At 35.3% G+C, this 13,928-nt stretch overlaps 1 protein-coding gene across 3 annotated transcripts in view; it reads right to left on the bottom strand.

Annotated features, from left to right (window-relative positions):
* ATRNL1 (attractin like 1) overlaps positions 1–13,928 on the bottom strand; it is a 432,283-nt gene that overhangs the window by 315,330 nt on the left and 103,025 nt on the right. For all 3 annotated transcript variants that reach the window (XM_036385270.1, XM_036385271.1, XM_036385272.1), the window contains exons 16-19: positions 13,636–13,849; positions 12,761–12,949; positions 7,938–8,156; positions 3,278–3,415 (exon numbers count right to left, since the gene is read on the bottom strand). In XM_036385270.1, the coding sequence (XP_036241163.1) occupies positions 3,278–3,415; positions 7,938–8,156; positions 12,761–12,949; positions 13,636–13,849 (760 nt within the window). The remainder of the gene's footprint in view (positions 1–3,277; positions 3,416–7,937; positions 8,157–12,760; positions 12,950–13,635; positions 13,850–13,928) is intronic.

Genomic DNA, 13,928 nt, shown 5'->3' with positions numbered 1-13,928 from the left:
CAATACCTCCCTGCTTTCTAGATCTCAGACTCCAAGACATTACAGAATATTAGGGCTGGAGAAAAATGTGTGGAATCAGCTAATTCCCTACCCATTTCCAAGGCCTGAGACGTTTGAAAATTTAAAAGGGATAGTGTAAGTGGTAATGCAGATTTCATAGCATATTTAGGTAATCTTTCACAGTTTAACCAGTAGAAATTTTTCCTTGTATTCCACCTTAATCTTTCTTGTTGCAACCTAATCCCATTACTTCCTCCTCAACCAAAATGGGGATGTGGGGGAAGGCTCTTTATCATGTCCCTCTCTTTTCAGCTTCCTTCATGCATTTGAAGCCTGCTATTGTGCCTCCATCTTTTCTTTGTCCTTCTGCAAGGTTTGTCACATTTACTAAGCCTGCATAATATCAGAATGCAAAGCAAGTCCTTAGATCTGTTTTAAAGCTATTGAAATGTCAGCAATTATAGTGAGTGAAAATCTCAAAAAGTCAATTTTTTTTACCCAGTCTTTAATCACAACTATTCAAAACCTTTTGGAATCTGAATTATATCTTTTTTCTATAACAACTGTTACTCATTCCATAGTAATTTAACACCATAACACTATACAATACTACTATAAATGTATCAGTTATTTGATGACAGTTGTAAAGCCACCATTAGTACCAGAGTAGAAAAAAATAATTTTAACAGAATTTGCCATCCTTGGACAAAGGTCAGAACAGAATTGATCACTCAGAGGTGGACAGTCATTTCTTTTAGAGCTTTCTGAATTACCTCCTTGGAGTATAAACAGAAAGGATTTAGGAAACTATTGGCACAGTTAAGGAAAAAAGATAAAAGTTTTCCAAGGACTTCAAGGCTTGCTATGCATGTCCTCCTTCCTGAGGGCTAATGGAGCCTATATAAAAAAGGAAGGTTTTCTTGCAAATCATTGTAGCCTGTATCACCTACAGCCAAACTAAGAGCTCAGATTTTACCTATAAGTACATATACCAGGACAGCAGGAAATGTAATGTGTGTACTAAATGCGTACATCAGTACTTTCCTCAAAACACTGCGAAAAAGTTATTTTATGTCATGAGTGTGCTATGGAAATGACCTGCAGATTTTGTCCCAGAGCACACGACTTCACCTCTGCACTGCAGAGATCAAGTACATCCTCTGTCCCCAGCTGTGACTGCTCTCCCATTCAAAGCCAGCTGTGCCCTTGTAACTATAGCAACTTGATCCATGAAGAATATTACAATATTACAGATGTACTTTCAGAGTTATAGTCATCATCTTGTCATGCCTTTACAAAGTTTTCAACCTGCATCCTCAAAGATTTTTACTCAGGAGCTCAGAGGCAAAAACACCATGTGCTCAGGCAGCCATGGAACCAAAGGCTGAGTCTCGGTGGAAAAGCAAAGTTGGTGGGGTCCAGCCAGAAAGTCAGCTGGCAGCAGCAAACTGACACAGGATGCAACTCTAAAGATGACTGGGTTGGGTGGTTTTTTAGTTCCTTGTGATTCTTTTGTCCTTTGATTGGCTTTTTCATATAATTTCCTGCCTTATTTTCTTCTCATTTCAGTCACACTTAAGCTCAGCTTCTAACTGGGTTGCCCTTTTTTCAACTGGTATTTTTCTCCATATATTTCTATTTTAATTATGGTTTTAATTTCCAGCCAACTTTAATTTTTTTTCTGCATTACCAATAACATTAGCAGAATGAAGGAGAAGATATATAGAACCATTACTTACTTTATGTTTGTACTGTGCCTGATCCCAGCTATTGTTCCAAGATCCTCTTAATTCCCAGTAACATTGATTTATCTATGGATCCCTGGTATTTTTTCCTGCAGAAATCCCAGGCCCACAGTTTGGGCACTTCTATCACAGTACTCAGGATACTGTAGAAAACCTTACAGTTCACAATTACTACATCCTTCAAAATATCCTAAGGATGTAAACATTTATTATGCACTCTATACTAAAAATACAACTCAGCATAGTAGATAAAGCATTGAAATAATTATCATTTTTATTTTTTAAAGCATTCTCTAGTCAAAATGGCTCCTGTTAAAATCATGTCTACCAATAAAAATATGCATTTTTACAGACTAGGACTGAAAAAACAAGCTGTAAAATTTATAATTTTACTAGTCTTATAAATTGATTTCAGCCATTATTGCAGCACGCATATTTCACTAAAGGTGATGGAATGCTTATTTGGTTGATAGCTAATGTATCCCTGAAGAATAAAAGCTGTATGAATACATCATTTTGCCATAAAGGTGATACAGACAGCAAAAGAACATTTTGTCAACTTCAGGAGAAAAACTGAACTATTAAGAATTATTTAAAGCATCATAAAGCCTCAGCAAAATGTTCAATTGTCAATAAAGGTAGATATTAATCTTTCTATCCCCTTGAACACAATTTTTACATATTGTGCTTGAGTGTACCAGATGTGAATCTTTATGCATTGCCTACTGCACATTAGAGTGCTGAGGAACCAACAAGGTCTTTAAATTAAGAAATACTCCTTGAGAAGCAAAGGTCTGGTTAAAGAAATATCAGTAATGAAGAAGAAAAAGTCATGGGGCAAACCCTTCCAGCATCCTCTTAGATTCAAAGCCAACCTTATTAAGCTTCCATAATGAATATGTTCCTCCTTCCACCATTCAGTTTTAAGGCAAGGAGTCCCTGTAGCCCCTCAGCAATATATAAAATCCACTTGAGTATCTGACTTCATTCTCTCCTTCACTTCAAGGAGAATCCTCCACTGCAGCAGTTTAAAAACTAAATTTTTAATAGGTCTGGGTGCCTTGCCAACCTCAGCACACCAGGACTTTTTGTTTCATCTGTACATGAGTAAGACCTGTTAGTCTGTTAAATGTGTAATTCCTCCACTAGCATCACAAATTTACACAAATCAGTGTTACAAGACATGCTGGCAGATACTGAAGTTTATTTATAAGCACTGCCTCTAACAGGATTGTTACATGGAATTTAAAGACATCACTCTGAAATAATTTGAGGTGTTGCTCCAACGAGGAAGTTTCTTCCTCCCCCTGAGAGAGCAACAATTGCAAAATAATGACTCTGATGAGTTTTTCTTTAAGTATATTAATCTAATTTTGAATCATTAATTTAGCTGATCAGCTCATCTGTACTATAAAATAAACTTTTAACCTTTAAAGAAAAGTAAATTTCACGTTACATTAAAGACATTAAATTCATATTACATAAAATGTCATTTTGCTATTTTTCTTTTTCCTTCCAATAGAAGAACTTACCTGTACACTGTCCTCCATTTGTGGGATCCCCATAATATCCTGGCATGCAGGTCTCACACTGTTTTCCTGTTGTTAGGTTTCTACACTGATCACAGACATTGCTGTTGATGCAGGTGCTGTGGCCATTACACTGGCAAGCTGGAATACACGTTTTTAAAGCTTCATTAGTAAATTTCTCTTTGGAACAAAATCATCTCTATGTGATTATGAAATTGTAGTACAATGTGATTCTGAGGAGTTTAGTCCTGACTAATAACCAGCATAAATATATTTGCACTTTGACACAGAACCTCTTCAAAACAGCATTGCAATACAAGATGGATTCACACAAAAACTGTGTTGTGACATGTGAGTTTTAAGGGGGGGGGGGTGATTTATGAGAAAGGAGGGTTTTTTTTTTACTATTGGAATTATTTAATTAGTCATTACAGCTTTAAAACACTGTCCAGGCATTTCAGAAATCTTTGAAGAGGTAGTAAGTCACTAACTGAGACTCCATGAAAACCCCAATACCTACGTACAAATATGAGGCATTTGAAAACCTACTGTGATGGAGAACATGAACTCACAGCTGATCAAATCTAGTGGGCAGAGAGAAATTCCAAAATAAATTAACTAAATATTATCTTATTTTAAATGTCCTGACGTTCATTAGCTTTGACATACAAAGCAATTTTAAGGATATCAGGACCACATCAAACAGCTCCAGTCTGTCCTCTCTACAGCCTATTTTGGTGAAAGTGAAAAAACTTGCATTCCTGTTGACATAATTTTTCACACGTGACCTTGAAAGCATAAAATTGCTTTTTGTCAAATAACATCACTATAAACCACTGATCTTGCAGCAGAGCTCCACTCCAGAGCTTCACATTTTGGGGAAATTCAGAAAGTACTGATCACTCCTGCAGCAAAATCACAATGTGAATCCTGCCAGCAACATTGATCCTGCTGCCAAGTTTTGAAGGATGACCTCTCTATAGAGTAGAGCTTCAGAGCTCATGGTGTCCAGCAGATTAGTAATTTGTCAATTATAGCAGCTTATCAAATGTCAAACCATGTCAGACCTGTCGATTCTTCAGTGCCAAAGTGGGTGGAAGACTTGGAAGAGGACAGCTATCACAGTAAGATTGAGTTTTTTTTAAAATTTGGATTTTTTAATTTAAATGTCACAGTGATTGGTGTCTTGGCTAGGGAAAAAAAGGGACTCTCACTGCATGATTTAAAAGTTTCTAGAGCTGTTTTATAATTTAGTAACAATATATTTATAGCCATTGCCAGACTTGGCTCATAAACCATTAAAACCTCCCAAGCTGACAATCTCTTCTTTCGTCTGTAACTACGCCTAGACAATCTTCCAAACAAGTATTAAACAATTCTGTACCATTAGGTTTTCTCACTATCTGGACTAAATCTCTAGAAATCACAAGACTTATTCTTCCCAAGAATACTTTATTTTTAGACACCTTTGTGGTGTCTCCCTCTTGTTCAGTTTGTTGCCATTCTCAGGAAAATCTACACAAAAGCACCATGAGCTGCAGCTCTATTTTGAGGTTTGTGTACATGTTTTACACATTACATTACTTAAAGAAAATGTAAAAAAATTACAGCCTGATAAGCAAAAATTAAAAACAGAGAGTACATTAAAGAGGTATTCTATTGAAGTAAGATTGCCTAATTAAGAGTATATCATAGCGTAGGACAAATGCTTAATATTAATATTCTCTAACTAGTGAGCCATTGATTCATAAATTATCTATTCTTGCTAACGCTTAGTTTTGTATTTCTTAATTTTTTTGCTATACAGGGTGATGAAAGTAACCTTAATTGTAAAGTTTAGATTTTTCCATGCCATATTATTATCTGGTCATACATGACAGCTCTGAATTCTTACATTTTGTTGAGTCAAAGTAAATGGAAGAGATTTTACAACAAATTCAAAAACATATATATATAGACAATAGAAGGCAATCCACAACTGATATGACACAGCATGGAAAAATTACACTATATATTTGCTGGTTTCCCTAAAAATATGCATCTCCTTGGAAAAAGTAAGAAGTGCAAGTTCAATAAATTTCTAAGTTGGTTCAGTGCAATCAAACTGGAGGCATCAGTATTAAATAATTTTAAAAGTCATTAAATTAATGAGCCACTGGTAATGAGTAATTAAGTAAGAATTAGGAGTTAAATTTGTAAAAGTTCTTTTTTCCTTAAGTCCTTTTAATGTACCTCACTGGCACCAACAAAGTCATTTTCCTCACACACAAAAATGTGCTTCAGCTGAATCCTCAGGCAGGCTGCCCTGGAGAGAAGCAATTTTATGTCTAATTTGCTTTGGACTTCTGTGTTGAAATAGCTGATGAAGCTGACAATTGTTGGTAATTATAGATTTAAGAAAATAGTTGAAACCAGGAAAATTTATGAAAAGGGTGTCTTCATTACAATCTGGATCTAGTGTAAAGATACTTCATTTAGTTCTAAACAAACTAGTTAGAATCTACTCACATGGCTTTTCAGAGGAGAAAATTAGACTTTAAAGAAAAACTTGGGCTTGCATTCTACCTAAACCTTTCTTCTCACAAGGTGAATGTCAAAGCTATTTTTCTTTGCTTTTTATACATATGTTATTTGCAATTTTATTTATAACAACAGTTCAGTTAAACTAAGAATCCAATGAAAATAAAACTGCATTCCTATCAAAAGAAATACTATGACAGCTTATTTGAAGCCTGTTGATTTCAAAGTGACCAGTCACAAAAATAAACATTTTCTATACTGTCTGATGAACAGAAATCTTGAAGTTTTGAACAAACAGAAAATGAGAAGGAATTTAAAATCTGTATCAGCAGCATAATTGCCCAGAGGCGCTATAAGGAGGATGGATATGGACTACAAGGAAAAAATAAGTTCATGCCTGAATGACCATGAATGATTCAGACAACTATTCATCAATGTGGCAGAATAATCTCCAAACTGCATGATATAAACTATCTATTTATATTTTCATCCTAACTGCAAAGTGTTCAGTAGGCTTACATAGACTTAGTCCAATTCTATCTTGTTTCAAGTACATCAAATGATTGTTGTGCTAAGAATAACTGTGTTAGTATAATCCACTACAGAAAATATTTATGAAAATGAAAATAAAAATCTTAGGAACCAAACCTCCAGCCTAAACAGATCAAAAAAGAAATTTCGCATCAATTGAAGTTTTAATGCTATGACTTCTGAACTATTTGTCCCCTAAACTCATAAAACCAGGGAATGTTAAACTGCAGAGGAACTTCAGTAAATTCTTGATCAGAACATACAATGAATACAGAATTTTATCCATCAAGAATAAATATTAAACACAGCTGTTTAGACTAGCACTATATTTACCTATTACAATTTCACTAGTGGCAGAAATTATGCATTGCCCTGAAGGGTTAACAATCCTTCAATATCAATATATAGACTAAGTAATGAAATTTCTATACAACAACAGAATGTCATTCTACTGTCAGAAATGTACTAGAAGCTTCTTTATTCAGGAAGTAACATTAGATGATGTGGAAGGTTTCTTTGGTTTTAACTAAAAATACGCAACAGTGTTTACTGGGGTTTATAGATTTCATTTAATTTTTCTAAGACTTGAAAACACCCTCACTCTGTATATATGCATACACAACAGAGAGAATAAACTGAGAAAAAAAGCAGACAAGAAGGCAAACACAGCTGCATGTACCCATAAAATTATTGATCCTACAGAAGCTCCAGCTTCCAAAACTATCAGCAATAGACTATTTCCTGAAAAAATAACTGTAGAATAGTTACACTATTAATTCTTAAAAAAAAAAACCAAAAAAAAAAAAAAAAAAAAACAAAAAAAAAAAAAAAAAAAAAACAAAAAACACACCACAAAGTTTTCAAGTTGTCTTTTAAACTGTATTATTTATTGTAAATGACTTCTGGAGGGCTGTCACAGTCCCTAGTGTGCTTTTCATTTGCCTGCAGTGCTCCACAGCTGCTCCCCACTCTGCTGTCAGGGTTGGATGATTTCCACACAGGAGGCTGCACCAGCACAGCTTTCGCTGTCACAGCACATGCTATTTTCCTTACTTTTCCAATGAACTCAAAAATTAATACTGTAATCAGACTGGTGTGGCTTAAATTAAGACTTCAGAGATTCTCTTTAAGGACACATAAGCACATATTCTATTCATTCTGAGTGTCTAAAAGGTCAGCTGGAAGCACAGCTCAGGTTTTGGCAGGCCCCCATTCTGACAGTCAGCTGGACTTGGAAGAGCAGGAGAGAATTTTGTGTCCGTCAGTCTTCCCCTATGGATAATTTCTCCCCAGTTCCACTCCTTGATGGATGCAAAAGCCAGAAGAAAGCAAGAGCTGAAGAAAATTCATATGCTTTCGTTTCTAATTGTGGATGGATAGGGTGGGTGAAAACTTATCTACAAATTAATGGCAATTTTGTCTAAACTTCTTGCACTGCATTTCACAAGTCAACCTATACTTGTGTTCAGTAGACAAACAAACCCTATATTTAGGAAATATTTTGTAAAAAATTAGTTTTCCATGACTATTTGCATTACTTAGAACAACCACGTTATTTTGGTGTGCTTAAACTCTTATTTCATATATAAGAGAGAATGGAAGCAAACCTTACCTGGACACTGGATAAAAGACCACTCATAATTTTTTTCTTTTGGGCAAAGAGTAGCATCAAGCACCATTTCATTGGAGTGGACACTGACAGGTTTCATTGGGCCTCTGGAGGAGCCTTCCAAGCACTGTCCTTTGCCAGTGTTACTGGGATCATTGCACCATCCACACCCTGGCTGCTCCAAACACTGTCCACAGGTCCTCAGCCCAGAGCAGTTTTGAGCTTTAATACATGGAATACAATATTAATGCATTATTTTTTAAATAAGATGCTTGGATTTTACAACAGAAAATGGAGAATTAACTTTTCCTTGTGCAAATTAAAAAAAATACCAGTAATACTAGTAAGAATATCTCAGTTTTCATTAAAAGTTGTGCAACCTTAAAGATCACACAGCAGGTGTTTGTTATACCACAGTGCAACAATAAAAACTTCAAATCAACAAAGAAAATTAAGCAGAACAAGAATAACAAGAATATTGCACATTTTCATTAAACAGAAAAGAAAATATTTTCCTTCCTTATTAGTAGTATATAATGCATTTATTACTAATTTTACTGAGATAAACAGCCCTTCCAAAGGAAAAACTAGAGTTCAATACAAGGTCAATAAACCAAGTAAGTGTGATAATATTTATAAACATAAAAAACTACAGGATCATTCAAATTCAAACCAAAAATTATTTTGGGCACAAAGTAGCCCTGGATGTCACCTGAGTATTCACCTACAAATATGACTTGGCCTTCTCACATACAGTTTTTGAAACAAGCTAGCAAACCACACATCTCAAGCAACAAGTCATAATTCAGACCCACTTAAATTAACTATATCTTAAGGTTCTCATCAGTCAGTCAGGTTTCATTTTTAAAACTGCATTTTAAAATCTAAATAAACCTTTAGATCTTTTATACTCTATTATTTAAAATTATTACACAGTCTTCCTCATATTTCAAATCTGTTTAGAACCAAATAAAATTCCTATTCTGAAGTTATTGTCATTTTTTATTAATAAGAAATTAACATTTTAGTAAATTCAAGAACACCATTAAAGTTCCCAAGCTTCTTTAAGCTTTTTCTGACATATCTTAGTTTCTTTAATTAGTGTTGTAACACTGGATCAAATTAACGTCAGACTCATTCAAACATTGATCACTATGGGTTCCTGTCTCTCCTCACATTAACTTTACGGGCTTTCAAAATTAAATTTTAAAAGCACACATGAAGGTAAGCTCCTGCTGTGAAGCCAGAATTATCCAAGTTTCTTTTTAAAAAGAAGAAAGTAATTTAAAGATTCCCAGAGTTATTCGAAGGACACACAAATGGCTTCTACGTGAGGGGAACCTCTCAATTTGGCTCAGCTGCAGCCAGAACACTGCATCCAAATAATGCCCACAGTTACCTGGACTCCTCTGGTCCACAAAAGGAATACTAAGCAGAATGATTTCACTGCTAAATAAATTAACTGAGACCAGAATAAAACCAGCTCCTCTGCCTTCAGCAACTATTAAAATTGTTTTAAAGTAATGAAAGCTGTAAAAAGAAAAAATACTGCACAGTCTAAAGATACCTGCTGATACCAGGAAAACAGGCAGTGAAGAGTCTGAGTGAATCTCAAAAGGATTTTAAGAGCACAGAAAGCTGAAGCAAGAGCTCTTCAATAGACTTGGAGGAATCCAAACAGGAGGAAATGTTTCAAGTTTCCCAAATATGGAAAATAGCAGGGATGGGAAAAGGCCAATAGTTGTTGCAAATTGTCAAATGTGAAAAATCAGTTTTAAACAATCAGAGTTGAAACTGAATGATACAAATCTGTGCTTTTGAATACATTAGAAGATCAGCAGAAAAATAAAGACCATCATTTTGCACTGGCTGGCTTGCCCTTTCAGAGATGCACTCCAAACAATCCAAATAAATCTCATGCTGCTATTTATACTCATGCTGCTATTTATAAAGCCCTGAAGTATCAGCTGCACTATCTTTACAGAGGCGAAAGCAGAACCAAAAGTGAAAATCCTCAGCTATTATCTGTAGTGACATTCAGCTGAAAAACTGGAGAGCTGAGAAGCAATTGTTGATGGAAGAAAGGGATATTCAAGCAGCAATTTTGTTTTCTTTGAAATTCTAGAGGTGGTCCAAGATTGTTCAACTGTCAGCTATTCAATCAAAAGTCATAATGGATGGAAGATGTAGGGAAGAGTGGAAATGCAAGTTTTTGGCAAGTAGGCATTAAAATGACAATATGTCACCAATAAAAGAGCATTCCTCATTTTTAATTCCAAGTTGTGAAAATAAATGTGAAGTTCTCAGGTTTGTTTTTTTTTAATTTTAAATCATACATGCTTGTCTGAATTTTTTTTTTCATTCAAAGCAAAACATCCAAAAGCTCAGAAATTAGTCATTCAAAATAAAAATAAAATTTTAAATGCAAGGAGGATTTTTTTAAAGGTATAGTTCCAGTCTGTTCTTCAAGTAGAAACACTATCCCTTGATAAGGGTATCCACTTAATAATTCATTACTCCAGCAGCAATAATGATGTATTTACCTAATAAAATTTTCAAGTCATTTTAGACTAACAAAATATCTGAACCATGCTTCATTTGAACATGCATTTTCTTGTTTAAATGCAAAATATCTGATGCTAAAAAACTCTGGGAAAACTGCTTACAGCCACAGAAACTTGGTTTTTTTCTAATTTGTTGAATATAAAGTACATTTTCATACAAAATTGCCTTTACATAATGTTGAACTGGCATATAGCAAATCCCTTTTGCCTTATTTAATATTAACTTTTACAGACCTAACAAAAATGACAATCAAATTAAAAACAATTTCTTATGTTCCCCAAACAAATTGAATCAATATGATGTGCAAACACTACACAAAGAGATAAACTGAACTGAAAGTTCAGGTTAACATAATATCTGCTAGTTCAAAAATATAAGCATCATTTATGTGGTATTCTGTCAATTTTATCTCCAGATTTGCAGTCTATTTAAGTTCTGCCACAACTCACTATCAATATTTTATAAGTTAAAAAATTGATTCCTATACATGAGAAGAGAACAAAAGTTCTGTGAATGGTAATAGGAAAGAAACATTTATATAACTACAGAATTATTATTCCAAACATATTGACAGGAGATTAAATGTTCCCATTACCTGTTACACTGAACCTGGAATAATACCTCAAATTTACTAACTTAGCCAAAAAGTTTACCAGAAAAGCTCAACATGGTCCTGGTTCATTACATTCTATGATTATTAAGGATGAAGAAGGAACCTCAATTAGAGGAATATGGGCTCTTGGCCAGTTTAGCCTGAAGGAAAAGCTTTCCTATGCCTTATTTCCCTTTAACCCAGATAGGTAGAGGCCTGGTACAATCAGCTCTTTTTCTCTCCTAAGACTAGAATATATCAATGGTTCCTTTTACAGATACATCAAGAACTTGTTTTACCTAGTATTTTCCTAAGTTTTAGGTGAAAGTAAGTAACTGCCTTCTGTGATCTTTGGGGTTTTTTTAATTTGTATCCATAACCTCTCAAACAGAATCATGATCTATGTATAGTCCTGAAAGAAAGTTGCTTGTTGTTGTCAAGATCTTTAATGCTGTCACAAGATATCCACAAATAAAAGATTCCAAAGGCTTTGATATCAAAAAACCCTTATGGAGAGAGAAAGGAAATCAGAAGTAACCAGAAAAACTCTCTCAGAGCAGAGCAATAAGGAGAGTCCAAAGGTACCCTTCAGAAATCCTGAAAAATTCTAAGAACCAGTCTTCTCAACAACAGTGACTGAGGAATTGTTCTAAACAAACCTCAACTAAGACACAGGCAGCTCACTCCAGCATCTACATCAATTATGGCACCAATAAACCCTGGGATGCTGGAACTGCATGGGGCTGACTCCAGTCACTCCCAGCTTGGCAAGGAGCATCTGTGACTGATTCACTGAAAGGGACTTGGAGGAGATTGCTCCCAGAGACACTGCATCAACCTCTGATGAAATGTGCTTCCAAAGGGGACATCCAGGGAGTAACCTGGCTCCTTGACAAAGTAAGAAATCACTTGCTTCTTGTCCCAAAGGATGAAATGGGCAACCTTGAACATTAACGCAGCCTGACCCAGTCTGGTCACACAGGACAGAAGTTTTCTGTACCTCCTCTACCTGCCTGATGGCCTAATAGAATTCCTTCTACTTCCATAGAGAGGATGAACAATCTGCAAGAGTTAATTACAGATCAAGGTTAATAATCCCCATCTGCAAGGGAGAGGAATCTAAGGAAGACCAAGATCACTTCTTTTGCATTTGTGTTACAATATTCTCAAGACTACTACTATCCTTACTAAAACTTTGGTTTTATCTTTGCATGTTAGGAAAATGGCATAGCCTGAATCTGAAAAAAAGTAAATCAGAACACTTAAACCTTTAAAAATTCAGCACACTTCTTAATAAATTGATATTGTGTAAGTCTAAGTTTTATATATTGGTTATCTAATTTTAACAGTATCTTGTTCCAGCTCATGGATCTTGTTGGTCATACAAACGATCATGACAATTTTTCTTTACTTGAAAGGAATAAGTACTTTTCACAGTTTCAAAAGATTAAATACATTTCATCATTAAAGAATTTCCATCCATCAAAGAATCATCTGTATCTAAGAAATGCATACTCAGCACTGACTTCTCACATTAGTAGCCATATAACGTCATTCACTTGAAAATCTTTTTATCTCTAGAGAATGTGCTGAATCTCTCCAGCTCTTTTGAGTGAAAAAGAAATGTAACAATATATTTAGTAAGATGAACATTCACTAAGATACTCACGGGAGCAGGTGGCAGTTTGCCACTCCAGACACTGCCCATATGGGAAGGAGATGATGTAGGCATTGGAGTCCACGCATCGTTTGGTGCTGCTGCACCACATGCACTCCATGCCATTGCTCGTGCAGTTGGAACAGGTTGTCCTCAGGGAGCAGGGCTTTTTGCAGGGCCTGGCATTCTGGTTGGGACTGACTGGAAAAGGATCACAAATATTTTATCATTTCAAACACAAACTCAATCTACTTTTTCTTTCACCACTTATTCCATTAGAAAAATCCCTGTTGAAGTGGTTGCTTCCTTAATTAGTCATAAATATTTTGCCCCAAATTTATGTTTTTGTATATAAATAAAATCATATTTTACAAAATTTCATATGCAAAACTGAGCATGACTCATATGACAGCTCACAGAGTCCATTTTAGTAGATGTTAACTTGAACGGTCAAATGACTCTCACAGTAAATTTCATACACAAACAAACCTAAAAGACAGAAACCAGAATTTTGGATTTGTCTGTCTTTTACAGCTTTAAGATATTCATTAATGTTCAGCAAGATTCAGAAAGAACACATCAGCATTACTGAAGATCTCCACATGTAGTTACAGATACTGTTAGCATTCACTATTACTGATTTAGAGACAAACAATAAGACTTCTGGTGTAATGCAAAAAAGCCACATGACCTAATTCTCAAATAAATATTTGCTGCTTTAGGAATATTAATAGATTACAGCTGTTTCCAAAAAAAAACTGAAAAATATATATATTTTTGTAATTATTTAATCCAAACTGTCCCCAGACCCCTCTTAGGCAAATGAAGCCCCAAGGAGCTTGTTTATTCACCACGGCATCAGTTCTTGGGAGAAAGAGGCTCCTTACCAACGGGTTTTTCACACACAAGGCCATCTGCCATGGCAGTGCAGGGATTTGCCTTCAGCCCTGCCACCTCTGCTCTCTCCAGGTAGGCACAGAAGCCAGAGTCGTTGGGCTCTCCAGGGAGCCACTGCAGGGTGGTGTTGGTGAAAGGGGACATGTCATCCCAGCCCCAGTAGGAGATGTTGATCTTGCGCAAACCCACCCAGGGGGAAATTTTCTAGGGATGAAAATGAAACAAATGGAAGAGAATCATTTAAAATGCTCTTTGTCTTGATAAAAAATTTCAAAAAATAGTT

The sequence above is a fragment of the Molothrus ater genome, chromosome 8, assembly GCF_012460135.2.
Source record: "Molothrus ater isolate BHLD 08-10-18 breed brown headed cowbird chromosome 8, BPBGC_Mater_1.1, whole genome shotgun sequence".
NCBI lineage: Eukaryota > Metazoa > Chordata > Aves > Passeriformes > Icteridae > Molothrus > Molothrus ater.
Note: the sequence above shows the minus strand (reverse complement) of the source record. Positions and strands in the feature narration are given on the sequence as shown.